Source organism: Ammospiza caudacuta, chromosome 2, assembly GCF_027887145.1.
Source record: "Ammospiza caudacuta isolate bAmmCau1 chromosome 2, bAmmCau1.pri, whole genome shotgun sequence".
Classification (NCBI taxonomy): domain Eukaryota; kingdom Metazoa; phylum Chordata; class Aves; order Passeriformes; family Passerellidae; genus Ammospiza; species Ammospiza caudacuta.
The window spans coordinates 30,950,417-30,977,309 of record NC_080594.1 but is presented as its reverse complement, the minus strand read 5'-3'; the positions used below and the strand labels follow the sequence as shown (position 1 = coordinate 30,977,309).

The window sequence follows — 26,893 nt, the reverse complement described above, 5'->3', positions numbered from 1 at the left end:
GGAAGGGAAGCGGAAGCGCGGCGGACGCGGAGCTGCCCTGGGTGATGTCGCCAGACCGGCGCCGACCGGGACCGTCTGTCCGGGCGGGGCTGGCGGCGGCTCTGCGGCTGTGCCCGTGAGTGCGCTGCGGTGCCGGGCACAGCCCGGCCTGCGCTGGGCGGGAGCCGGGCGGGGGCGGTGGATGGCGGGCGGAGCGCGGTGCCGGAATCCCGGCTGCCTGCCGTGGGGCGGGAGAGGCAGGCTCTCCTCCCGGTACGGGCACGGCACTGCGTCCCGGGCACTGGGGCCGCGGCCCCCGCTCGCAGCGCTCTGCGCCCCGCTCCGAGCCCGACAATCCCTCGGGGCCGCCTCCGCCCTGGGAGGGCCCGGCAGCGGTCGCAGGGGAGACACCCGGGAGATGTGCGCGCCCCGCTTCGCCTCCCTCTGCTGCCATAGCCGGACCCCTGGGGCTGCCTGTTCGGCAGTGGGAAGATGTTGATGTAGATGAGCTCCCGGCTGGGGCCAGCGTAGCCGCGCTTGCCTTCCCTTTCTCTCTCCTTGCCTTTTCTCCCAGCGGAAATTATACTTAGATGCTCTTACGGCTGTCTCTGTCCTCGTGTCAGCCTATATTAGCCCTCAATGTGAGCTTGGATACTTGGGTGTTGTGTTGTGTTGTTTTCCCCGGGCTAATGAATGTACTTAGTAAGTCGCGTTTCACAATTACTCCTTGTGGGCGCGATCGTTTTTAAATTATTATCAATTACGAACCTGTAAAAGGAGTTAAATAGTGGGTGTATATGTGGCAGGCTGAAGTTTCTTACGTGGGTATGTTTGCGCTAGTTTGATTCACTAGTGCGGCTCAGTAGTCACTACGGGAATGTAGGAGCCAAAGCGTTACCTGCTGGCAGCTGAAAAGTGAGTGCTGGCACGTTTGAGCCTTCATCTCAGGTGTCATCTCAGCATCAGTCAGGTGGTGGAGTTCCGTCTTAAAATTGTGCCTGAGTGCGTGGCTGTAAGAGCTGTGTGACAGTAAGTCTTGTGTGTAGCAGCTCAGAATTCACTGAACTGCAAGGGCTGAATTATTCGGGGAGAGGGAGGGATTTTGTTTGTTTGTTTGTAAGGGTTGGGGTTTTGAAGGGTTAGGGGCATTGTGGTTTGAGAACTCTGTCTTTTTTCTTTTTTACATAAGTGTTTACCAGTATCTCTGAAAGGATCGGTTATACATTCTCTGCTACAAATTTGCTTTTAGTCTAGATAAAGAAATAACACTTTTCAGAAAGACTGAGTTCCTCTTCGCACTTGGAAATTTGTCCTTGCAGTTTCCAAAATGCAAGATCACAAGTCAGTTTGATCAATATAGTAGAGAAGGTGTTTTCACCTTGAATCGTTGGAAGAGGTTTGTCTCACTGTGAGTATCTGCATGGCCTTATTGCATGCAGGTAACAAAAGAGGGAGTGTTTGAGTGGGAAATCTGTTTTTCTTTTGTCTGCTGCTGTTATTGCATTGCAGTCTTGTGAAAGGTCTCTATGGGACAATTACTGAACAGCTGGTGACCTGGTTTGATTTTTTTTTTTTTCGTTAAAGCACCTGGAAGACTCCAGTGAAAATTGGAGTGTGACAAGTTAGCAGAGGAAGGGAGTTGCTGTTTCCATTCCATGGATCCCTTGGGTGCTCCTTCCCAGTTTGTGGATGTTGATAGTCTGCCAGGCTGGAGTGATGCCTATGAGGCCAAGAAGCTGGATTGTCACCAAAGTCCTGTTGAAAAAGCTCAAGTTGATGTTAGATCACCTTTTCCATACAGGAAAGACATCAATGAAAAAATAATCTTGTGGTAAGTTCGATGTGGCTCTCATGTGTCAGTCATCACTTCTCCATTTACTGCATCCATATCTTCATGTAATGATCACTGCTGTAGAATAAAACTTCTGAATCCTCTTTTCTTGAATCAAACATTACAGATCTGAGAATAACATAATATTTTTGTTCACAGTAACTTTTAAAGTGTGGGATTTTGCTCCACCATAGGTTGTGCTCATAGGCAGTCCTTGATGCAGCAGACTGGAGCTGTACTTCCTACTGTGATACAGTGTGCTTAGTATCAAAATCTAGTTGAGCACTTGGATATGAGGTTTTTATTAAAAAAAAATATGTTTGCTGTTTAATACCTTTTTTTCTGTATTTGCTAGTGTTATTCTGATTTCACATTTCTGTTTTAAATCAGTATTTCTTTCTTTGCTGTGATTCTCGTGGCTTGCTTTTGGCTCTTCCTACCCCTCCTTCCTCCATTGTGTGTTTCATCTCCGTGACTTTCTTCCAAAATCTGTTGATAAAGTAAGTACAGTATGCTGTACTTACTCCACCAGTGTTTCTTTCCTGTAACTCAGATACTTGAGGCTTCTCTTTAGGTAAATAACTCTTAACTTAATCAGTGTGAAGGGAGAAGGATTTCTCAGGGATGCAGATTCAGGGATCAGCCTGAACCTCTCTCTGGTTAATATATGCAGGAAATGGGACTCTTCATGCATTTCCTGAACTCAATTAAATAAAGAAAGAGAGGAATAAAAGGCTAAACATCTCTTATGGCTTGGGCTAATGTGTGCAGTTTCAACTGTTAGTTTAGTTGCTCCCTGTGCGTGGGAATCTTTATTTCCCTTCCTACGCTCTTTGATCCCAAAATCCCGGATGGCTGCTGCTGTGACAAAAAGCAGGTCAAAGTTCTGCTACTCCATTGTCTCTTATGCATCTGTGACTTGTTTATCTTCTGCATGTCTGATCTTTGGACAGCAGAATGAACATGATGAACTTGAGGGTTCACAATTTGGGAGCAAAAAGAAGAGAACTTGTCCAGCTGCAGCCTCGCTCTAGACCCACAGTGGTCTGAGGAACAGCAGTTGTAAGGTGCCCTGGATAGTCTGTCTGCAAAAAAAAAAAAGAAGTGCATTGAAAAAGTTGTTTAAGTTTTGAAAATAATATAACACAAGGATCGTCCTCTTATCCCCAAGAGAAAGTATGTGGGTTTTTGGAAGTGTTGCATGCCATCAGTTTAACAAGCTGCTTTGCATGTTTGCTGCCTGAGCTGCCCTACATACAGCTACAACACTGCCTTTTTTACAAACATCCTCAGTTACTGCTGGGGCTGGGACTCTTTAGGGGCTGAGTTTTGCGTGCAGTCTGTCTCCATCAGGGAGAGGCCAGAGATGATTCGGCTTGGTGGGCACGTCGGGGTGCTCTGTGCTGTGTGGGCACTGGAGTCCTGTTAATGCCTTCCCTGCAACTTGGCATTTCTTGCTTGTCAGCACTGATTTGAGAATATCCTGCTCAGTTGTACATTCAGGCTGCAATGAACTGTTTCCTCAGGAAAGGAGATGTGGCGTTACTGAACTGCACGGCCATCGTAAACACCAGCAATGAGACTCTCACGGATAAGAACCCGGTGTCTGAAAGTATATTCATGCATGCTGGGCCTGACCTGAAGGATGAGCTCCAGAAGCTCAAAGGTAAGTGGCCAGAGACATTTTTATCTTGTTGAAATCTCCTGTCCTTGCATAGTGCAGAACATTAGGATTGGGGCACAAACAAAAAAGGTAGAGCTTTTCCCAGCCCCCAACAGCTGATATTAACATGAAGAAAATGGGGGAAACACCTGCCAGTCCAGTCTCTTTTTGCTGCTCACATTACAGATAATTGAAAGTCTGTGGCAGATATTTGATTTTATGAGCCCTTACTTTGTGATACAGCAATTCCCATTGCTATCTGAAGCCACTTTGAGCAGTTAGCTTATCAGAGGTTTTGCTCAAGGGAGCAGTCTTGCACATCTTGAGATTTTATCCTGTTCAGTGTACATACATAATGAAAGACAGAAACTGAAGTTCACCATTGAAGAAATTAAGTGGATTATGTCATGCACTTTGTGTATCCTCTTTCTTTCAGGATATTAATATACACACAGTCTTTCAGAAAGATATAATAATAATAGATGGATTGATAAAACACTGCATGTCTAAATAAAGTCTTTGTGACTTCTTAAGTTGGTCGGTTCATTTGTCTCTTGTGTACAACAAAAGACTTTATTGGAAAGCTACAGGAGCAGCCTTAATGAAAGGCTGTTCTAGAGATTGATGAGGTTTTCCTAGCGTCTTTATTAACAGAGTTTATTGCTGATAATGGGAGATGAATACTCAGCCTTTTTTTTCATGTTACAGGCACTGGGAATAAGAGTTTCCTTATTTTGTGTGTGACAAACAAAAGTTTATAGTTATCCAAGGTCACACAGAAGTTTGGTTTACAGATATGGTTTACAGATAAAAATTCACATCTGTAGGAACTATGGTACTGAACTGAATTTTGAGGTCTCTGTGTGGTACTGCTCACTCTGGATAACAGCTTGGTCTCCCTACATAGTAACAAAATGGATATAGAAGAGCCATATTTCTAATATAAACTCTCAGTAGCTTAAATTGCAATTGAATAGAAGTCCTGTTTCTATAAAATCATCCTTTGCTTGCTTTTTTTGAGTAACCTAGAAATTAAACAGGAGGAAGAGTAGCCATTTTATAATGGAGCAAAAGTTCAGTGTGTGCTGTGGGTGAAAATTAAAATACCATAGGCGCTCTGGAATAGTTAGAGACCCCACATTATATGCAAAACTCTTCTAAAATACACTTGGGTTTCTTGTGTGGACTGAGAGGTGGGAAGAGAGGGCCTGCATTTCAAGGAGTCCTGAAGTCTGAGATCTGTCAGCTCTGTAGGGAGCTGTTGTGCTCAGCTTCTTAAATTCCCTTTTACCCTGCTGAGTTATGCATAGTTTTGCATCTTCTACCACAGTGAAAACACTGTGTCTTCTCCCTGTAATACATTCTGCAGGTTCACAACTCCCTATGAAGACACTTCTCTTTTAATCTTGTGCCAAGAGCTTTATGGAAATCAGTTCTTCTGTGACAGCCTACTGACATGTTGTGTGGGGGAGGAAAGAGAGGCTGGGTTACAGATTTGGCATTTAAGCACCCATGGTGTGTTTGTCACAGTAGCAGAAGTGGAGGGAGAGCTTAGTTAAAAAATCAGTTTAGGATTCATTTGTCATCTCTGCTTCCTTTTTTGCCCTCTTTCCCACTTAGCCTTGACATTTTTTCATTGGAGAATGTGCTGAAAAAGGGAAAATGCATGGTGTATGTTCTGAAGCCGTAAAATACGTTTTCAGTTAGGTCTCTCCTGCTTTATTCCTGCTGCTTGGACATTTCATAGATTCCAAGAAAAATCATGACCTGAAAACATGTGACATGCTGACTCTTCAAAGGCCTGTGCCTTCTTTAAGGCTCAGCTAACTTGTATGTTCCTGGGAGCAGCATGAGTTTTGGTTAATGCAGAAATACTACAGCCAGGGGCAGGCTTGCAGATGAAGTGCTATTGATAGAAGCTGGCTTATCAACAAATACATGTTGCAGTCTAATAAAGACCTTTTGTGGCACTTAGAGCTCTGGTGATGCTTTTTCTCTGCCATACACATGATGTAGACAATTGAGACTTTCCATTTTAAACTTGAGAAAGCTATTCTAAAAGCTGAAATCTTATCAGATAAAAAATAGGATCTTGACTTTGTTCCCAGTTTTGCCACAGACCTTGACTTGTGCAGCTCCCCTCATCTTGTAACTTAAAATAAGAGTAATATCTACTGCTCATTTTAGTTTTATAAGTTGTATAGACGTCTCCAGGCAGAATGCTTTGGGAAGTATGAAGTGTGATCTGAGTATAGCTAAAGTATACCAATGCAACATCTGCTTCCCTGAATTTATTGGTTTCCCTATTGAATTCACAAGTATTCCTCAGTCAAACTTGCGTCATCGTTTTTTCACAAGTTTTTCCTACAGGCCTTTGCTTGCTCCTTGCTGGTTGTGAGGGGACTGCAGAGGAAGAAAAGTAACTTGATATCTGATACATTGTTTTGGGTTTGGCTTTCCTTTTTCCATGTTGTGCTTATTTAATTGGTCTCTTGAGCTGTCTTAGAGGCTGTGCAGGAATTCAGAAGAGTATGCTTAGTTTTAGTATGGTGTTTTCTTCCTTCTGATTAACCCAGAAGAAGCACAGTGGAGGTCTGTAGAAGCTAATGATGTGATTTGTTGGATCAAAAATGTTACAGGATGCTGGCTTCAAGGCAGCAGTATGGTTACTATTAAAAAGATACTCTTGAAGTTTTGGATGAGGAAGATTCTCAACCTGGAGTGTCTCTTCCCATAAAATATGTTTTCATGCATGTTGCTAGCTTGCCTGAGCACTCTGAGGAAAGAGTGGAGTGGGAGAGATGAACATTAACCTGTTCAGTGGGCAGCTTAAGCCAAGCTGCTGCAGCACTGCTGCCTGAACACTGCCTGCAGCTCTTCTTCTGGCTCATTCCATGTTGTGGCCACCAGCAACCTAAAAGGCAATCAGGATGAGAGCTAATCCAATGAAAATGCTGGTTTTCAGTGAGATCAGAAATCTGGAGTGCAGCAGTACAAGCAGAAGGAAGCAGGTTGGAAAACACTTGTCTTCGAGGGTAGGGAAAGAGAGAGGCTAGAAGTACTTTTTTAGCTGTCCAGACCTGGAGTGTACTAGATTTAGGTGAAGAAGGGGAAGTTTAGCAGACTTTTCTTCTATGTGCTGAAGGAAAACCAGAGTTCAAACACAGAATCTGTTCCTAGACTATGTAACTGGAGGGTGCTGTTAATGGAACAATTACATGGATTGCTTGAACTTCCTTTCCTTGAGACTAGACAACTGGTCTGTCCAGAGAGTTTGAGCTACATGAGGATCATATGTCTGCCTTATGGACATGAAGAAACATGTTAAACAAAGCAAGCTACCTCATTCTGAGAGCATAAATTAAACAAATGTATTATCTATTCAGTTTTAATAGCTTTGCCAACAACTGGTTTATTTGATTAAGAAGACTTGTGGTCACTTTATCCACAAATCAGTCTCCTCAAACCAATTTTATTGCTGTATGGTATACTTGTGCATCTGTTCTCTGCACATTACTAAATCATTTCTTCCTTTGCTCTGTAAGTAGTGAAGTAAGCACTGCAATTAAGACATAATTTGTAGCAGTATCTCATTAGTCCTTATACACATAGTTTTAAAATTTAAAATTGAGAGGAATTTAAAATTGAGAGGAATTTAAAATTGAGAGGAATTTAAATTTAAAATTTTAAATTTAAATTTTAAAATTGAGAGGAACAAGCACAGTTCTCACTTCCTCAGCCTGACTAGGTGCTAAGCAGCTGGTATGAGTTCGGATGTTACCCTTAATATTTGATGTCTAGAACACTGACTTCTATGTATGTAGTGGAGTTGTCTGACTGGAGGAAGACAAGGGCTGGAACACTTGTGCCTTTCTTGCCGTGGCATGTGCACTCACCGTGCTGTTCTGTTGGTGGCAGGCTGCAGGACAGGCGAGGCCAAGCTGACGAAGGGGTTTAACCTGGCAGCGCGTTTCATCATCCACACGGTGGGCCCCAAGTACAAGAGCCGGTACCGCACGGCGGCCGAGAGCTCCCTGTACAGCTGCTACCGCAACGTCCTGCAGCTCGCCAAGTAAGCACTGCACTGCACTGCACAGCCCACACCGGGCTCCAGCTGGGACACACAGCCTGGAAACCCGGCTCTGCACAAAGATCTCACCTCTGAGAGCGTCTTCTCGTGTTTGCTGGGTCTGGTTAAGGACATGAAAACAGGAGTGGCTTCACCGTGTGCTTCGTGCCTTTGGTTATCTCTGCTGTGGTGTAGGGAAAATGCACAGAGAGATCTGAGCTGGTTCAAGTCCTGAAATGGGGTAGCTGGATCTGTGCAGCATTCCATTCTTCAAAGGAGAAACATTAATAATTGCTTTGCGTTCGGTGCTGGAGCTTGCTCCAGCAGCAACTCCATGTGTGTCTGCAGCCATGGGGACATACCTACAGGCAGGTCTGACTGCTGTGTCTGTGTGTTTGGCTTCTCTGCCCTTGTGCAACAGACAGCTAAAATTCTGAGTTAGGTTATAAGGTTACTTTTAAATCTACAGTTGCAGCAGCTAGGTTTGTAGTTTTTTCCCCTTCCGTCTGTGGTAATTTCTACTTCCTCTTAACTCAGAGGGGTTTTCTTCCTATTTTTCTGTGTTCTGTTCTTCTCCCATGATAGCTGCTGTAGTGGTAGCAGTCACAAAATACACCTGAACAAGAGCAGTGTCAGAAAGCATACCTAACCATTTTTTAGGGTTGGGAAGATCAATTGTTCCAAGGTTTGACTTTGTGTTGCAGTGCAATAGGTGTGGTGGTGTTCACAGGGGTCCCAAGATGAGGGAAGAGACAAGGATCTGACTCCATGTTTAGGAAGGCTGATTTATTATTTTATGTTAGATATTATATTAAAAGAAAATGATATATTAAAATTAAACTAAAAGAATAGAAGAAAGGATTTAATCAGAAGGCTAGCAAGGAATAGAAAAGAAAAGAAAGGTAGTAAAATCTTGTGACTGACCAGAGAGTCTGAGACAGCTGGACTGTGATTTGCCATTAATTAGAAACAACCACATGAGACCAATCAAAGATGCACCTGTTGCATTCCACAGCAGCAGATAATTATTGTTTACATTTTGTTCCTGAGCCTCTCAGCTTCTCAGGAGAAAAGATCCTAATGAAAGGATTTTTCATAAAATATGTCTGTGACCCAATAGTAACTGTTTCAAACTCAAGATTACAGCTATGATTTTTAGCGTGTGCCAGTTCTGTTCTGCCTCAGAAGTTACTAGCAAATTCAGGCCTGGATTGAAACATGTTAAAAACTATGTTAAAATTCTTATACTTCTGCATGCTGTGTCTTTCAGTCAATCTGTTTTCCAGAGTAACTTTTGATGCTTGTGAAATTGTCTACCATCTTTGACCTTGCTCAAACTCCTTTGATTACTCTTTGCAACAGCTCTGCTTTACTCTTTTGAAAATATGGCTCAGTGCTGGAATCATCTTACTGGTTCTAAAGTGTGTGTCATGCCATTCTGGTGGTTGTCTAATCATACTTAAGGTGGAGTAAGCCACATTGGCCTGTGTCCAGACCTCTAACAAAACAAAATCATTGGTCAGGTGAAGAAACAGGAGTGTGTATGTATTGAAGAGCACCTTCTTTTTCCCTCCTTCTCCTTACTGTCAGTCCTAAACAGGAACAAAAGTATTTTGAGCAAGGATTGCAGGGAGTTGGAGGGAAGAACTTAATTCAGGATATGAGGAACTGTAGGAACAGCATAGCTGAGGTAGAAGGAGAAATCTGAAAACAAGCACCAGAGGAACCAGTGGGGAATAATTAATGGTTCTTTCCATCTCTGTTTAATGAGGGTGTGTGCATCTTGCCAGGGAAGAATCCTCCTGCAAAAACCTGAAAGAGGATTACTGCTGTTTAGAGCCAGAAAAGAAATTAATGGTGCTCCCTACTGCCCTGAGAGACTTCTGTTTGCAGCTGGCTGTCTATTCATTTGTTTCTCTTTTTCTGGATTCCAGGGAACAGGCAATGTGCTCCGTAGGATTTTGTGTCATTAATACTCTGAAAAGATGCTACCCCTTGGAGGATGCAACCCACATAGCACTGCGTAAGTGTGTTGGAAAACAGCACAGACTGGGTGGCAGCAGGTCACTTACCTCTGACAGATTGCTCTTGAAATGGGGAAACCTTTTTTTAGGGGTCTGTGGTTCATTAGAGCCTGTAAAAAGGCAAGGCATTCCATGGTTGATCAGAAAATGGAAGATAAAAAATTATCCTTTCTCTCAGTAAAGATTCCTGGGATTTCATCAGTAAAGATCCATGGGAATCTGTTCTAGAACTTGTATTTTTCAGTGTATTAATTTATAACCTGGAAAAGCTGCTAAACATGAGGCAACAGAGTTTGCTGGTAATAAAAGTTTGTTCAGAAGAGCCAAGATGAGGCCTTACTGTTGAATACTTGTAGGCAGATTAGAGCAACAGTGAATTTCATGTGCTGTTTTAGTGTCATCAGCACATCCAAATGTAAAGTGATATCCTTCCCCCACTGACCCACTCCTACAGGCTTCTGCCTTCACATGCAAAATGATGGGCTGATTATAGGCAGCAAAACATTGAGATGATAATACTTCCATGAAAACAACAGCTCAGAGGAGCTCAAAACAGCAAGCTGAGTAAGACACAACAAAATTAAGAATGTTTTGCAATCAATCAGTGCTTTGTTCACCCTTTAAAGCTGCAGAGTCAGAAATAATACAGTAGACAGAAAAGTTTAGGAGGTCAACAAGAATAGAAAAAAGCAAGAAATAGTGAAATGAGCTCAAGACTTTTTCGGACTGGAATATACCTGACTTGAGGGGGAGTGTGATAAATGTCTGTAAACTTGTGAGTGGCATGGGAATGGTGAAAAGAATCAGCTGTTCACTGTCCCCAGAATAAGAACCATCAAATATGCCAGTTCAGAATAAACAAGGGGAAATGGTTCTTATGCTTGTTATTTGTTTTATGGAAATTCTTACTAAGAAGCATTGCTAAAACTTTTCAAATTGCCTTGCATTCGAGAGGAAACTATATTAAGGGAAAAATGAAGATCACTGAAAACAAATCAGAAAACATCCTAGGCTGAAAATCAAGTATAGAAAAGTGCTCAAACAAGAATATTATATATTCTTGTATATACTGGTTCCTATTTTCCCCCATCTCTTCTGGCTTTTTCACATGTTCAGATGCATGCAGAACTGTTTGCTGTGAAACTACACAACTGCATTTGTTGTGTAAAGTAATATCACAAGTCAACACGATTACAGAGGAATTTATGTACAGTAGTACACAGGAAGTATTTGAAAATAGCTCCTTTTTTCCTCTCTGCTGTTTCTTGAACTCCCAAAAAAACATTCTCTATAGATAACTTCTTTTATTGCTATCTTCTGTTGTCTCTGTAAGTCTGTGTGATAATTGATAAAATACTCTCATACCAACAAATTTGTTTGGACGCTTTTCTCATGATTTACAAATAAAATTTTTTTATGCCTCTTTGGCACAGCTGACCCCAGAGATTTTGTGTTGCTGACCCTGCCTTGAACCAGCTTCTGCTGTAGCTTCCTTATATTGCTTTGCTGATAACTTCAGGCACACTGCCTTGTTTTAAGAATGCCTGGTTTTAGCAGTTTACACAGGACTCTCTTAAGGATTGATTTGGCTTGATTTTTCAGGGCTATTGATCACATTTCACAGTCTAAGGAATCCTAGTAAGCTAAAATTAGAGAGATTTATTCTCCATCTTTGTCTCCATCTCTCTCTAAAGTCAGCATCAAAATAGAGTGGAGATGGAACTTGCAATATGCCCAGCAACCTATTTGGTGTGTTAAACCACCTCTTAATCCACCCTTGCCTACAGCCTATGGAGCTATTTAGTATGAGGAGAGATGTATCTCTCTTCTGCACTCTGAGTTCTTCACTTGTAGCTGTGTGTTCACTTGTACCGCTGTGTAGCTGTAGATTTCTCCTTCTGTTTTGCTAACTACCTTTAATCTGCTTCCTTGCAGGCACAGTTAGGAGGTTTCTGGAGGTTCATGGAGAGACACTGGAGAAGGTGGTGTTTGCTGTCTCTGAGCTTGAAGAGGTATCTTGGCATTCATTCCACCAAAATTCTTGGGCGTGATTGATCTTCTCTGCAGCAGTAAAGCTGGATTTGGATTTCCCCTTCAGATCACATAGACTTTTGGTCTTGCAGCATCCTTCTGCCTCCTTCTTAGCGTAGCTTCTTTTCCAGAACTGTTCATGCTCTTAGCAGTCACTATGGACTCTTGAGCATCTTTGTGCTTCTGTGTTGCTGAGCTGTGGACAGGGAGCAGTAGGGGAGGTGATAGCATGCAGTTGTACTGTATGTTATCTGTTAGCCAGAAAGGAAGTTCCTCACACAAAGTTTCCTCCTTACACAAAGATCTGCTTGAAGAGGGCCATTTCAGCTTCCCTACAGATCACCTACAAACATCTGAAATGCAGCTTGCTGACTTGTTGGAATAGCAAACTTGACATTTAATGATCTGTGTTCTGAGAGATGCAGGCAGTCTGAATATTGACTTTCCTTGTACATCAGACTTGTTCCTGTTCAGAACACCCATGCTGCTCAGGTTCTATGGCATATGGATAAGGAAAATAACTAATTTGTTGGGGGTCATAAAACTGCTGATCAGTTGGAGAGAACCCATGAATAATACAGAGATTTTCACTATTTTACTTTACGTGGGGAGGGATTTTCTTGTTTGGCTGGTGCTTTTTCTTTTCTCCCAGGCAGATCACTAAAGGTGGTCTATGTAGTGGTGCATTTTAACAGAAGCAACATTTGCTCAAATCTGTTGTCCTTGCATATTTTAACTTCATTACAAAGCTAAAGTATCTGCAATCTACCTGAATTTGTGCAGGTTTTAGCAAAGTCCTCTCAAAGTCATTTGCCAGTGTGGCAAAAAAACCCAAAAAGTTAACCTTTATCAGGATTACCTGATAAAGTACTCCCAGCCCAAATTAGCCATTGAAGGAGGCAGTGCTTTGCCTCCAAGCTGCTGACAAGTTCCCTGCTACAAAGGCAGACACTGTTTAAGTGAAGAGCACGGATGTGTGATAGATCCTTCATGGTTTTTTGTTATTTGTAGGCCACTTACCAGAAGTTGCTGCCTCTTTACTTTCCGAGATCATTGGAAGAAGAGGTGCAGTCCCTGCCTTACCTCCCTGCAGACATTGGCAATGCAGAAGGGGAGCCAGTAGTACCGGAGAGGCAGATCAGGATCACTGAAAAGCCAGGTGTTCCAGATGGTGAGTGTGGAGCTGGACTTGGGAATAACTGTCTGTCTGGGAAAGTCAGTGGGCAAAACAGAAAAGGAAGGAGAGAAATGTTTTCCTACCTCTATTCACCTAAGTCAGGTTACAGTGATTCCAGTTCTCAAGCTGCCTTGTTGGCTTCTTGTGTTCCCCAGCAGTAACTGCAGTAGAGCTGTTCTGTCTTTTCCTTTCTTGGTGGAAGAGGTGGGTAGTTTGTTCCCTTTGTAAATTTTTTCCCAAAGATTAGGATCTTTGAAGGTGTTCTTGCAGAATCTTGTGCAGCCCCTAACTGAAAAAGGTATTATGGTTAATGGTCTGTCTTGGATTGTATTGATACTGCCAGGATATAGTGCATCCAACTAGTAAATGGGCAATAAAAACTAGCAGAAACTCCCAAAAACATATAAAATAACTAGAGGAACCCAAAGAACAGTGTTTGGAGGTGGCTATCAAAGTTCATTGAAAGTCTGTTTGTAAAGAGCTTGCCTAGATGTCAGGGTGGAGGTGAGATACATGTAGCAGAACAATTTAATATATTAACTGACAGAGCAGACACATTCTGCCTTGCTTGTTGAGCAGTGATGTGCAAGTTTCACAGCCTTAAACCATCCAAAGCAGATAACTGGGAATTAATTTCAATTTTCTGCTTTTGTATAGCCAGTTGGGATAAGGCTGAATATTTGATATTTGCTGCTGTGGCTGATCAGTGTGAGGTATTCAACCACTAGCTAATCATTTGTGAAATTACTGGATTTGCATAGTTGTATAGTGGAGTCCTGCTCTCTTGTTCCATTGCTGCTATAGCATGTAATGCTAAAAGGGGAAACTCAGTTCCTGTCTAGATTGCCCAGAGAGACAATGCTAGAAGTCTTAGCAACATGCCTGGGTGACATCAATTCAGTGGAGCATTCTGGTATTGTCACCAGGAATTGAGCCTGTGCTCTTCTATTTCATCACCCAATTGTGTTGTAAACAATACTATAAAAATAGCTACACTCAGATCCCTACAGCATTTGTTCAGGAAGTGTCAGTGATACAAGAAATGGGCCCTTTCTACATTACAGCTTCTAAATTTAATAAAGCTGCAGCATCTGTGCCTCTGGGCACTAATTTTTCCCTTTTTGAGAAGTAGGATGATTGTAAAGCTCAAGTAAAGCTGAAGCACTCTCTCCAGAACTTGTTTTTTGGGAAAGTAAACCCTTTGTTATCACTGATTCTAGACTTCCCAGTTAGTTTCCAGGCAAACCAGCACTTTAAGGGAATGGTTCTCAATCACTGCTGTGATCTGCCAGTGGTACTGGTGAGGTGTCAGAGCCACATCAGGTACCTCAGGGGCTTTGTGTTAGTCTGTAGCACGACTGTGTTGTTTCACTGGGACATGTACCAATTCATCAGCAGCATTGCTGTCCTGTGCACAGCCCAAACCTTTGATGCCATCTTTGTTTCTACTGCAGATGCTTCAGATGAAGAGGGTCTGGAGGCAGATCTGTCTTTCATTGGGTCCCATGCTTTTGCCCGCATGGAGGGGGACGTTGATAAACAGAGGCGCCTCATCCTTCAGGGACAGTTGTCAGAGGCAGCACTGCAGAAACAGCACCAGAGGAAGTGAGAATTTGCTTGTTCATGTGAATATTTGTGTTAGTTAGGACCAACTCTTATGAATGATAGCTTTGTTATCTGCAAAGCCTCATCTTCCAGCAAGCAAATACAGGTAAAGCCTGGTGTCACCCTGGATTGATGTAGTAGCCTCTTTGGCCTGAAGGGAGAAGGGACGGGGCAGTAGGAAAAAGAGGGAAGCTTGTGATGAACCCTTTAGCACACCCAATGCATCCAGCCAGCTGCCTTACCTGTTTGCCACAAGATGTCACTGTTTTGTCACCACTTTTAGTAGTGGGATCATCTGCTTTTGATACTGCCCACTTGTTCTGAGGCTCTGCGCAGATAGCAAAACACTTTTCTTTCCATTTGATAAATAAAAGAAGGCTCAGGCTTTCTCCCCCTCCCTGCCCTGGTAACCCTAATGTGCATGATCACTTCTCTAGAAGATAATTCCATGCTGGACACCTCTCAGGGCTCGGTGTTGGCTTGTTTTGTCAGATGAGGCACTAAGTTGTTCATGAAACTGGTTGCTGCATAGTTGTTCAACATCTAGGCTTCTAAAGGAAATTTTCCTTTTTTCCCTGTCTTTTAAATACTGACATATTTAAATGAAAAAACCTCTGAGATATTTTCAGCCCAAATGCAATGCCTCTACAGTTACTAGTTGATATATATTAATATATGTATTAATTGCCCAAGTGAAAATCATTAGGTATGCAACTAAGACACTAAATTATATTCTTTAACACTTCTTTCTTTAAAAACTTGATAGTTGTTCCATAGGTCAGAAAACAGCAACAGAGGGCTCAGTCAGAAAAAGCTTGTTTGTCCTTCCCTTCCCATATACCTCTTCAGGCTTATACTGCTAATCCAAAGGGGGATTAGATCTGACCAGATGTTTTTGGCTTTCTAGTTACAATCGCTGGCTGTGTCAGGCAAGAGCTGAAGACCTCTCTGACATTGCTTCTCTTAAAGCTTTGTACCAGACAGGTAAGTTTGGGGTACTGATGACTGACCTATGTTGGCTTAAAGTAAAAATATTTTCTTTATACTTGCCTATACAATAGGTCATGCTGGAAGCATAGCTGTGTTTCTGGAGAGAATCTGTTCAGCACTCTGGCTATCTCTTAGGCCTCATGAAAATCCAGAGCTTACCTCTATCTTTGTGTAAATACCAAGGTTGTGTTGATACCTTCTGCCCAGTAGCTGCAAATTTCAATTCTTTTGTTTGCCTTAGACAAGTCTCTGTGAGCTGCAGGAGGTCCATGAGGCATGCTCTGGGAATCTGTGCATTGGAGTTCAGAGCCTGGTTTCTAGGGAGAATTTTGCTTTGGTGGTAGAATTGCAAATGAAGGGGGTTTTAAAAGAAAACCCGTGTTATTATTTGATATTTAGGTAAATATAGAGTACACAGGCAACATAAAATTGCAGTCCTTGAATTTCTCAGATACATGGGGTTTTTGATCAGAATAGGTACTGGTATAGTGAGAGCAGTAACTAAGCATATTTCCTCTGCTGGAAACCAGATGCAGTGCAAAAGTTCTGAGCTGAGGCTCTTTCTCTGTGGTTCGAAAGGGCCCAGCTACAAAACCTGGCATGGCTGAGAGAAACTGAGACATCTTTCTTTCTTTTGTAGGTGTAGATAACTGTGGCCGCACTGTGATGGTGGTGGTTGGAAGGAATATCCCTGTGACATTGATAGACATGGAAAAGGTAAGGCTCTGTAAAACTAGAGTTGTGTAGGTTACATATGAATGTTTTGGATGGAAACGTCTGATTATAAGGGTAATTCAGCTTTAATACTAGATACATCATTTGTTGGACTTTAACTAGAAAGTATTTTTATAGGCAGATGAAAATGCCTTACAGAGCTATGTGTGCATTGGGCTGACATATTTCAATGAGGCTATTTTTAGAAAAAACAGGGCTAGTATGGTCTTCTTTTTCTTCTCAAGAAGGAGGAGAGTTACCATGCTTCTATAACTGCCAAGATGTGAAGAGTGAAACGTAATGAGTTAAATGTAGTTTTTCAGGGAAACAGCAAGAATGTATCTCCATCTGTGAGGTCAGATAGACAAAAGACTTCCAGGTTCATACAGTCAGGTTGAAGACTTGGAATGTTGGCCCTGCTTTTGTAGCTGAAATGCAATGCCATCCAGCCTCATAATTCCTGATTTTTAGATGAAATAGGGGAAGTATATTAAGATGTAGTGCAACTGTGAAAGAGTTCTTTGCAAATATAAATTTTGTTTCTTTCTGCCTCAGGCTCTTCTGTATTTCATCCATGTCATGGATCATATTGCAGTGAAGGAATATGTCTTGGTGTACTTCCATACACTCACAAATGATTACAATCAACTAGACTCAAACTTCCTGAAGAAACTCTATGATGTTGTTGATGCCAAGTGAGTGTCAATAGGAAAAGAACATGTTCCAGTCTTCCTCTGTGCTATGCAAATATTTGTTATTCCCTGTATCTGATTTCCCATTTATTTCTGAGAGAGTTTGGCTGGGACAAAGATCTAAATAACTAACAAAGGCAAGAAGAAGGAAGGGGTGTTTTCTTTCCTTCTCAAGTCCATCTTTTTAACCAGAAGTTCTATCCTCTGCAGTCTCCCTCTGGGGCTGCTAGGGAAGCACTCTGCTTGTTTTGTCTGTCACAACCCAGAACTGGAGCTTTTGGAGCCTGGCCTTGTTAAAGTGTGTTGCTGGTTGTGAGAGGCGAGGTTTGGGTAACAGTGGCAGTCAAAATTTGTCCTTAACTTTCTTTCACTTCCTGCTTGAAAGACTGAAGGCTGTGATGTCTTTAACTGAAAAGTAACCATTCTGCTTTTTAAAAAACAATTTTCTTTTCCCTTTACATTTACTTTCTGGTGTCTGCCCTTACATTAGATCTAACTTTATAAAATTACATCACAGGCACTTAAGAGAAATGGTCTCTTTTGACAGTTATTTTGTGTAGATGACTTTAGTTAGAATTCACTTTTAAATATTTCTTTTCTTTCTCTAAACCAGGTACAAGAGGAACTTGAAGGCATTGTATTTTGTCCACCCAACATTTCGTTCAAAGGTAAGGTAAATCTTCCAAAAGAAAAATGTATCTTGCATGTTGGTGGAGTAGCACTTAAGCCTGTAGCATGAAGAACATGGAGATGTACAGAAGATTCCCAAAATTAGGCAGTATCTTCTGGATCCACTGTTAGAACTTGAAATTCATCCCATCTTTGATCTAGCTGCAGTCTTCCAGCCTTTGTGATAGCTGAACCCCAGTGCTGTGCACGTTGTCTGTGCCCTGGTTCTTGTGTGCTCTTACCAGAGAGAGGTGGAAGCTTTGAATCATGTCTCTTCAAAAGGGAAACATCTTGTCATTTTTCCTGCTGGCAGGGTCACAAACCATGACCAAACACTCAGGGAATTCTTTTTTGTGTAGTTCATCTCCTGGCTGTTTCACCTTTTCTTTCACCACAAGAGGTACCACGTGTGTCCTGTGTGTCACTTCAGAGCTGCCCTGGGAGGGGCAGAGAGCAGTCTCAGGCAGCAGTGAGATTAGTCAGGGATACAGTGGAGAGCAGCAAAGAAAGATGGGAAGAATGCCTTTGATAAAGTGCAGAAAAAAATCCTGTTAATCCATCAGGAGCCAAAAATCTGAACTTGTCATGCACTAAGTTGATCCCACCTTGGCTGGGATCTGTGTGGGGCAACAGAAGATGGAGCTGGTTCCCTTCTGGACCTCACATCCACTACTCCTAGTGCAGCAGTATGAGTACTTCAGGTTAACTAAGTGGCAGCAGCAGCCCTTCCTAGAATTTTTGTTTGTCCAATTAAAACGGAAATCTGATCCTCCATGTTCACATCAGATTAACCTCTGTGTTTATTCTGCTTTTTGCTGACATTAATCAAAATTGAGAAAATTATATGCCTGGAAAAACACATCTGTTTGCACATGTTCAGCAAGAATTTCTTTGACTGCTAAATTTCCAAAGAGCCTTTTTTTTGCCTGTGCACAGCTGGGACACCATGAGACTTGGAGCTTCCTTGTTTTTATGGAGATAAGACTGAGGCATCCCAGCAGTGTAGGTTCCAGTTTCTGTTAGGTTATTTGTTACTCCCACAGGATAAAGATCAGAGGTCTGTGTCCTAGAATTAGACCTTCCAGCTCTGATGCTCATAAAAATGTAGGAGCTGGCACAGAACATTACTAAGGTCACAGAGTTGAGTGGAAAAGCTGAAGCTAGGAAGTGCTAGTGTTTTGGATTCTCAGCAGCACTTCACCCCCCCTTCTGTCTTCCCATGCCTTTCTATTTAGTTGAGAAATATTTTTCTTGTTGTTGGAGGATGACAACTCATCATCATGGTGTCTGTTGCCATCTTGTCTGTCCCTTTGGAAACTGCAGTAGGACTCAACAGATCTGTAGGCAAAACAGATGGTTGGTGGGAAGCAGGGAGGGTGAGAGACACAGAGTTCTCTCACTTGCTGGAAATAGTATTGGTTTGTATCCTATTCTGGCAGCACAGCTGGAGGCAAAAGAGAATGTGTATCCATGTCTTTCTGACAGTCTTTTCTATAACTGGAAGGCAAGCAGGATTGCTTCTGACTGTAGCATGGACCATCAGCTTATGAAACACGATGGGGAATATGCAGCAGAAAGCATGGTGAAGAAGATGGCTGCTAAGAGGGAATGATTTTTCTCTCCCCTCCTTTTTTTTGGCTCTTTCAGGACTCTTGTCCCCATTGAAGATTGCTAGCTCAAAAGCTTCAAATGTCTTCCAAAATGTTTGGCACATTCATCTTCCTATTTGGATCACTCACTTCCTTCCTTCCTTTCCTAGAAGTAGTAGGAAATATCTCATGCCTCAAATTCAGGAGGAAGTTTTGTATATTCATGTGACTTCCCAAACACATCACCCTCATACACAGATCTTAAATGTCTGGTATAAATTGTCCCTTTCACAGCAGCGCTGAATCCTGGCACAGTGGATGGCTGCCATCTGTTAGAGTCACTTCTGCTGATTTATGGGCTAAAAGGGATCAAAAGGCTTTTCATCATGTCTTCTGGAAAATCATGTCCTTAGAAAACCAGCAGAGTTCTCCATGTACTTTATGGTGCCAGCAATGATTCTTTGTTTGGTTTCTAGGTGTGAACCTGTTGTAAACTGTGTGGTTCTGAGGGTAATGGCCTGTCCAGAATACATGGAGGGAAGGTTCAGCAGTTGTCCTAAAGCACAGAGTAAATGAAGCAGGGTGAGCCACTGTGCACACATTTTTGTACAGTGCTCCTGCCTTTCCTCATGCTCTGAGTGTTCTTGTGATCTGTGAAATGGATCTGTGCTTGTCATGAAATCACAGTATAAATGTCAGCAGTTTTGTAGGTTGGAGTGGCTCTTGCTGCATGAGCGCTTTGCTGCCAGGCCTCAGATCAAGGCACCCATGAAGTGCCATCACAAGTTCCTTTGTACTCATGCATCCCAAATTCCTCCTACTTGGTTTTGATAAAGCTGCTGATAGATAAATAAAGGGCTTTTGGAGGCATTTTTATGTGAATCCTCTCAGCTCCCCTCTTCTGAGAGCTCTCCAAATAAACTTTTTCAGAGCTTGCATTCTGAACTGAACTATAAATTGCTGGATCTGAAAGAGTAATTCTGTTTTCATTACTGGCTGTGAATCAAGAATGTTTCACAGCTGAAACATACCCAAAGACTCAAATTAGGTACTCATAATCATCACACTCTTTGTATTTATCATGAGCAATTTTTGGTTTGTTTTTCTGTAATGGTCCTAAAAGCAGTTTCTTGAGATCAGATGCCGGTGGAAGGGTTGCTGCAAATCACTTAGGTTTTCTCTACACAAGATCCTTCCAACTGGAATAAAATTTCCCAGATTTTAGTAAATTTCTCTTTGAGTTATGCCCAAATTATGAGATTAGAGACACAGCTAATCTGTGTTGCTGGTTTTTTGTGGGAGACACCTCATACATTTAACTGTGGTTTTATAGCTTGGCACAGTGACTTTTATTTGGATTCAGAATATCAGAACAAGAAAAATGAAGGGAGACCTCAGCACATGTCTAGATTTTTAACTTTCTTTGGCTGCTCTGGTACAACTTCCTCTACTTTCAGTGCATTAAAAGTTTAATTTAATTTAAAGTTCCATGTCCTGTTACCAATAAGAAAATAGAGCTGCTCTTGTGTTACTGTTTCTATAACCTGTGATTATCAAGAATAGAGGTAATAGAAAAATTCTCCAGAAACATTTCTGCCCCTCTCCCTTCTCTCTGTGCTCCTGAGTAATGCCAAGCTGCAGTGGCTTGTATAGTGAGAGGAAGGAGGGGAAAAAGAAAAAACACTTTTCCCAACAGCAGTTTTTGTGATGGCTGCAAAAATATCCCCTATTAGGATTTTATGCATTAAACATCCATAGCAATTATGTTTAATGAGTGTCATTCATAACACACCTTGAAATCCATGCTACTTTGGTGCAAGATTGAGAAGGTATTCTTCACTCATTAAACTGTCACTTAGTGTCACTCATAAGAGGTCTTGTTAGAACAATAATGGATGCCAGTAAAATCTGTCTCCCTGCTTTCTGCTAACATAAATCTCTAATTTTTCCCTTAAACTAATTAATTTATTCCAAATGTTCTGTCACATTCTTTACCTCCTTTTCTCTTTTTCATTGTTCCTTTCTCATTAAAATAAGCTGTTTTGAGGAGACAGCACAGTAATTCCAGGACAGTTTTTAGGAATTGACTTTCTCTTTAACATTGTATTCAGACAGATCATTTTTATTGACTTAATCTTAGAGTTTATTTTAAACTCTTGCTTTCCTTAAGGCTTTTCTTGCAGCGTTGCTTCTTTTTGTTAACTTCCTGCAGTCAAAGCAAAATTATCAAACAGAATGACAGGATGGTCAAGGTTGTAAAGGACCCTGGAGGTCATCTGCTCTGACCTCTGGCTGAAGAAGAGTCAGGAAGATCTGGTTGCTCAGGACCATGTGATTGATCCCTACTATGAGCATTTGTGACCTGTAAAACAGGTTTTTTCTTTACCTTCAGTCTGCCAGGAAAAGAATAGAAAAGAAATAAACAATAAGTAATACAGTACTTAATTTTAGAGAAGGTGGATTGAAAACCTAAAGCTTGTGGACTCAATAAGCAGGGTTAGATTGATGTCTTACTGGTCTTCAAAAACAAAATTCCCTATCCTGTTTGTACCCAAAACAGAGGTGTGACTATTTAGAGTAAAATCTTGTAGAATAAGTTGATAGGCTTATTCTTGTAGAGTTTAAGGCTTTGATAAAAAAGGTGGTAAAACAAAAGCTCACTCAGACAACCCAAAGCAGGAGGGAGATTTCAGTACAATCTTTGAAAAGCCAAAAGTCTCCCTTTCTCTTGCTCTAATTGGCCTTTCTTTCAAGTGAAGACTTGAATGTAAAGGGTTGAAAATGCTTCTGACAGACTCAACTGGCTGAGCTTGGAGTGAAAACATGCCACTATAATGATGTGGTTTTGAGGAAAAATAGCAGAATAGCTGTCACTCTAGGACTGGAGAAAGGGACCTTAAGCTGGCATTTGGGGAGGAGTGAGTGTAGAGTCAGAAAACACCAGCTTGAAGTTCTCAAGACACTGCTTGCCAGCAGTTGGTGGTGCATATTTCCTGATCTTCTGTTATGGCAATGATTTTAGTGTTTCAAGTTCAACTCGAGCCTGATTCACTGTGGAGTATTACATTGAACTTGAAGATTTTGAAGCAGCACCTTGTTAATTGCTTTTTTTTGGGTTTTATTTTCAGGTCTCAGCATGGTTTTTCACAACCTTTACAGTCTCAGGGCTAAAGGACAAACTCCACTATGTGGAAAGCCTTCAGCAGTTGTTCACAGCCATACCCCCAGAACAGATTGACCTTCCCCCTTTCGTGCTCGAGTACGACGCCAGGGTAAGTGACTGCCTGTGGCCACCATGAGTCTCTGCCCTAAGAGCAGCTCTTGTGCTGCTCCCATTCTGCTCTGCAAGTCTTTAAGGGCACTGACTTCCACACCTTAAGAATGGGGAGAAGGAAGAGGGAAGGTTTCTGGAGAGTCTGTGTTGTTCTGTGAGTAATGGTTCTCTTAATTTTTTGTCTACATCAGCCCAGGCAGAGGGCTTGGCTAAGAAGGAAGGCTGCTTTCCCATTAGAGCAGTCTCCTTTTGCATAAAAGGCAGCCTACCCTTTTTCAGCCAAGAACTGTAACATAACACACTAACAGCCTGTGGACAAGATAAAATTTGTATTAGCTGCTGCACACCTTATACTGGCTGGAAAAAGAAATGGTAGCTGTGTTTTGTCTTCCCTGCCCCACATACTAACAAAGCATTCAGGAAAAGTAAAAAAAAAAACTAAAAACAGCAGGGAAAAATGGAACAGTAGAAAAGTGTCCTGCCTTTCCGTAGGACTTTCTTCCTCTTCCCTTCTGCTCCTCAGGTCTCTAACCAAATGGTGGCATGAATGTGGCTTGCATTGGCAAAATCCTTCCCAAGACTATGTGGTGTAACTCCAAAGGAGTAGCCAGGGCTGTGTGTCTGCATTAGTAGCTGTGTCTTAGTCACTGGTTGTGCCAACATCCGTGGCTTCCTGGTGTCACTGCTTTGGCTTAATGGCAAAAGTTTAACTTGCACTTCCTGCTTATGCTTAAAACACAGGCAAAAGCAAGGCCTGTGTTTGCTTGTTTAGCAGCACAGTCCTCTCCTGGGTGACTTGTGGCACTCAGAGTACCCAGGGAAAATAAAACCTAATATCTAATTATTTCTGCCTCTGTGGCACTGTCACTGCACCAAGGTGTATTGGAGAAGACTTCTGTTCAACTGCTTGTTCTGTTCTCATTGCAGGAAAATGGGCCTTACTATTCCTCTTATCCTCCATCCCCTGACTTGTGATCTGCAGTCCTGTGATGCTGCCAGTTCCCCATGGATCCAGTGACCTGATGCCTGCCAAAACCTGTGCATTTACCCATGTACAGAATTCAGAGAGAGGGTTTTCCTCCCCCAGCTCTGGTATTTTTTTACTGATGAGATATTTTCAAGCACTCAAGCAATCAGAGAACTTTATGCCACTGTGAACTGTACGACTATTTCAAATATATTTATCCAATGGAAAAGCTGATTTAAAGATCACTAGATGCATTTGTTTGTTTGTTTTGTTGATATTGCTGCTGTTATTGTTGTTTTTTGAAGCTGTTACATTACTTTTCTGAAGAGACTTTCTCTTTTCTGGGAAATCCATCAAAAGCACTTGATCATATTTTTAACTATTACTATTTTCCAGCTCTGTTTGTAATACCCATTTCTGACTGGTCTGTACAAGTATTGTGTAGTACCAGCCTGACACATCGCTCATCGTGTGGTCTGTGTTTCACATCTGATTACTTTCCCTTTCTGTTAGTACTGATTACTTTAGTCTTGACCCAGCAAAACTATCTGGAATTGGGAATGCCATGTCTGCAGGCTGGCAGAGCACTACAGCCAAGCCAACATTACTCCAGGATTTAGTCCCACAAACTGCTAGGAGCCTTGAAAAAGTCCCTGTCAGTTTTCATTGGATGATGTGAAGGACCATGTCAGGATGCCACTACCCTCCCAGTAAGAATAAAACTGAAAAGCATTTGTGGTTTCTTTTCTCTAACTGTACTCATTTATGTTCTCTTTTGCCATGGCCAGGTATGTTGGTATAAGTGGATGCCATCTGCCTAAACTGGGCTTGGAGGGGAGGGAGAAATGGTGGCTCCAACCTCAGCCTCTGGTGGCAGAGATTGTTTCTTGGAGGTATCAGAGTCCCTCTGATTTCCTGTTACACTCAGTGATTTTGGACAGACATGACGTGTGCCAGAGAGCTTAGCCACAGGTTACTTGAGGAACTGGAGGTGTGAGAAGTGTTTCAGGGCTGCCCATGGAAAGCTAAAGGAGGAGGGAGAAGGCTCCCTTGTAAAACATAATCAGGGAAGTGCAGAAGAACTAAATCCTTGGTAGGAAGAATGTCACAACACTACTGAATGTGAAAATGATGGTATGATTTTCATTATTTGATTCTAGCTGCTTTCCTGCTCCAACTTGTATCTGCTACTCTCCCTTTACCAAAATTCAGTTTTCCTCATTTTCCACTTCTGCAATAACTACCTTATTTAAGCATTAGCAGAAGTCATTGTGAGAGCTCCTAGAAGGTGGCCATTCATGCCTGTTGATCTGGTTGGAAATTATACCCCTGTCTTGTAAACTGATGGGATAAGCAGGGAATAATTCTCTCTTGATCATTAATTGCATGTCATGATTTCTGTTTGCAGTCAGAGTTTGGAGTGTGGTCTAAGGCCATACTGAGTTCCTTTTGTTTCCCACCTTTGCCTCCTGGCTCAGTGTTGTGTTTATCCTGCACGTATCCTCACATATTGGGATATCTGTTGCTATGTCAGTCACAGATTACAGTAATCACTTGCCTGGGCTGCCATCTATATACAACATATAAAAAGCAAGTGGGTTTGCTTTCCAAGTGTCCCTCAGGGTCCTTAAGTGATTCCATAATCACATCCAAGGTGCTGCTAAAACCTGGAAACTCCAGCACAATGGAAAACTCCCTTGGTGCTAATACTGGGGAGCACTGCACCTTATGGTCTGTTCACATGGGATTGATTCAGCACTGTCCTGGTGGCTTTGGGCAAGGAAACAACAGCAGTCTGTACAGAGCAGCCACCACGTGTCCCTCCCACCCCTTTTCACCTGGCTGTTCACAGCTGCCCTTGCCCAGTGACTTTTATAGCCAGCCCTGAATTTTCCATGCTTCTCTAACGATTTGTGCAGCTTTCCACCCCCGTGAACCATCTGCTGTTTTTCACACCCCGGGCTTTTCCAGTGGGGCTGCTGCAGAATTGCCTGCGAGCGCTTAATAGGCAGATTAAAGGTGATTCAGAGCTTATTGTGGAAACCAAACTCTCAGCTTGACAGTTTTTAGATGGTTTCTGTCCCTTTAGCTCACAGATGGCTCAGAGTCATAAAACCTAAGCAGTTCTTGTTGGGACTCAGTCTGCACGTTTTCCAAACGTGCAGTCATTTTCAGAAATTATTTGGCTCAGTGAAGTGTGAATGTGCCTCCAGAGCACTTGCAGAGCAGAAAGGAGATTTTGGCACTGTGCATCTTATTGTGTATATTTTTCCCTTGAAAGACTTTGCTTTAAATCTTATTTTTTTTTGCCCAAGTCTTGCAAATCTCAGTGGCAAGACAGACCTGCATTGTGCTGCAAAGATCCTGCATTTTCCAGTGAGTCTGGAGCTGACAATTTACCAGTTTTATGTTTTTAATGGAGACATTTGAAAAAGTAATGTGACAGTGAAGAAACCCGAATCATTGAAATGCTCAGGATATTCACTGCTATTAAAATGTTTCATTGCTTAATTCTGAGATGCAAAAAACTGCATTAAACCAGCTGAGCTGCATTTGTTCTAGGCAGTGATAAACATTGGCCTGCCCTAGTTAAGGGTGGACACAATGTTTTCCTCTGGAAGGTGGCCAGGGAGGCAGTCTGTTCATTTTATCATCCCTACCCACTGCAGAATTCAAAGTTCTGATGAGGGGTTTGTTGTCTTGCTTAAAGCCATCTTACACCATCTGCAGGCTCAGAAAGGGGACTCTCTTCAGAGAAGTGTATTGGTGTAATTGTGAGGGTCGTTATTCACCTCAGTGTGGCCCAGGGTGTTACAGTGGTAGAGTGGCAGCACTGCTGTCAGTAAAACTGAGCTGTGGTGCTCAGGCCCTCCTTGGCCACCCTGTTCTGACAGATCTGTGTTCTCTCAGTGGCACTGCCATTAGATGTCCTAAGCCTGACCATGCACAGGTGACTCAGTGTCTGGGCTTACCTGTTCTCATTTGCCCAGGCTGAGTTTGTGGCACTTGCCAAGGCAGTGACAGATGAATTACCTGGTAGCTGCTGCTCTTGTTGAGTGTCGTGCTGGTTTCTCAGCTGGATGCTGTTGGGGAGTGGCAAGAACTCATGGGTGAAGTCAGAATGTCTACAGGCCTTTGAGCCAGGATGAATTTAGAGAGTCACAGAATGGTTTGGGTTGGAAGGGACCTAGTCATCAAGGTCATCTAGTTCCATCTCCCCTGCCAGGGGCAAGGACACATTTCACTAGACCAGGTTGTTCAAAGCCCCATCCAACCTGGCCTTGAACACTTCCAGGGATGGGGCATCCACAGATTCTCTGCACAACCTGTTCTTGTGCCTTGTTTGCCATGTACATTTCAGCCTGAACTGTTCTTTTTTCCTGTGCTCTCCTGCTCACAAAACCTGAGGATGAAAAGAGAGCTGCTGAGTTTCCTGGACATCTCTTCCCCAGTGGTTGCCTGAACCCATTTTTCCTACTGCAGCTGCCTCTGTTGCCTCAGCTTTGCAGTGAAGGAGGCCTTGTCCTCACTCCTGTGGCTGCAGGGCTGCACGGGATTAGCATCCTGCTGCTGAGAGCAGACACTCCATGTGAAATCAATTTAGATGGTTCTGCTATTC

At 42.4% G+C, this 26,893-nt stretch overlaps 1 protein-coding gene across 2 annotated transcripts; it reads left to right on the top strand.

Annotated features, from left to right (window-relative positions):
• Positions 1–27: 27 nt before the first annotated feature.
• GDAP2 (ganglioside induced differentiation associated protein 2) lies at positions 28–24,006 on the top strand. 2 transcript variants are annotated; one of them, XM_058825297.1, is made up of 14 exons: positions 28–115; positions 1,564–1,810; positions 3,337–3,476; positions 7,392–7,545; positions 9,477–9,565; positions 11,502–11,578; positions 12,609–12,768; positions 14,229–14,379; positions 15,287–15,363; positions 16,010–16,086; positions 16,639–16,778; positions 17,389–17,443; positions 22,162–22,305; positions 23,235–24,006. In XM_058825297.1, the coding sequence occupies exons 2-14, from the start codon at positions 1,635–1,637 to the stop codon at positions 23,280–23,282; spliced, it is 1,488 nt and encodes a 495-aa protein (XP_058681280.1). In that variant the 5' UTR covers positions 28–115; positions 1,564–1,634; the 3' UTR covers positions 23,283–24,006. The 2 variants fall into 2 exon arrangements, with proteins under 2 accessions (XP_058681280.1, XP_058681281.1); XM_058825298.1 differs by lacking the exon at positions 28–115 and adding an exon at positions 809–1,008.
• Positions 24,007–26,893: the final 2,887 nt, after the last annotated feature.

What these genes read in the sequence shown, in the direction of transcription:
- GDAP2 (XM_058825297.1), top strand. Translation starts at nt 1,635, where the DNA reads ATGGATCCCTTGGGTGCTCCTTCCCAGTTTGTGGATGTTGATAGTCTG. An exon ending in TGCAACCCACATAGCACTGC is followed by an intron (nt 9,566 to 11,501) that starts GTAAGTGTGTTG and finishes GCTTCCTTGCAG; the next exon opens with GCACAGTTAGGAGGTTTCTG. An exon ending in AAAGCCAGGTGTTCCAGATG is followed by an intron (nt 12,769 to 14,228) that starts GTGAGTGTGGAG and finishes TTTCTACTGCAG; the next exon opens with ATGCTTCAGATGAAGAGGGT.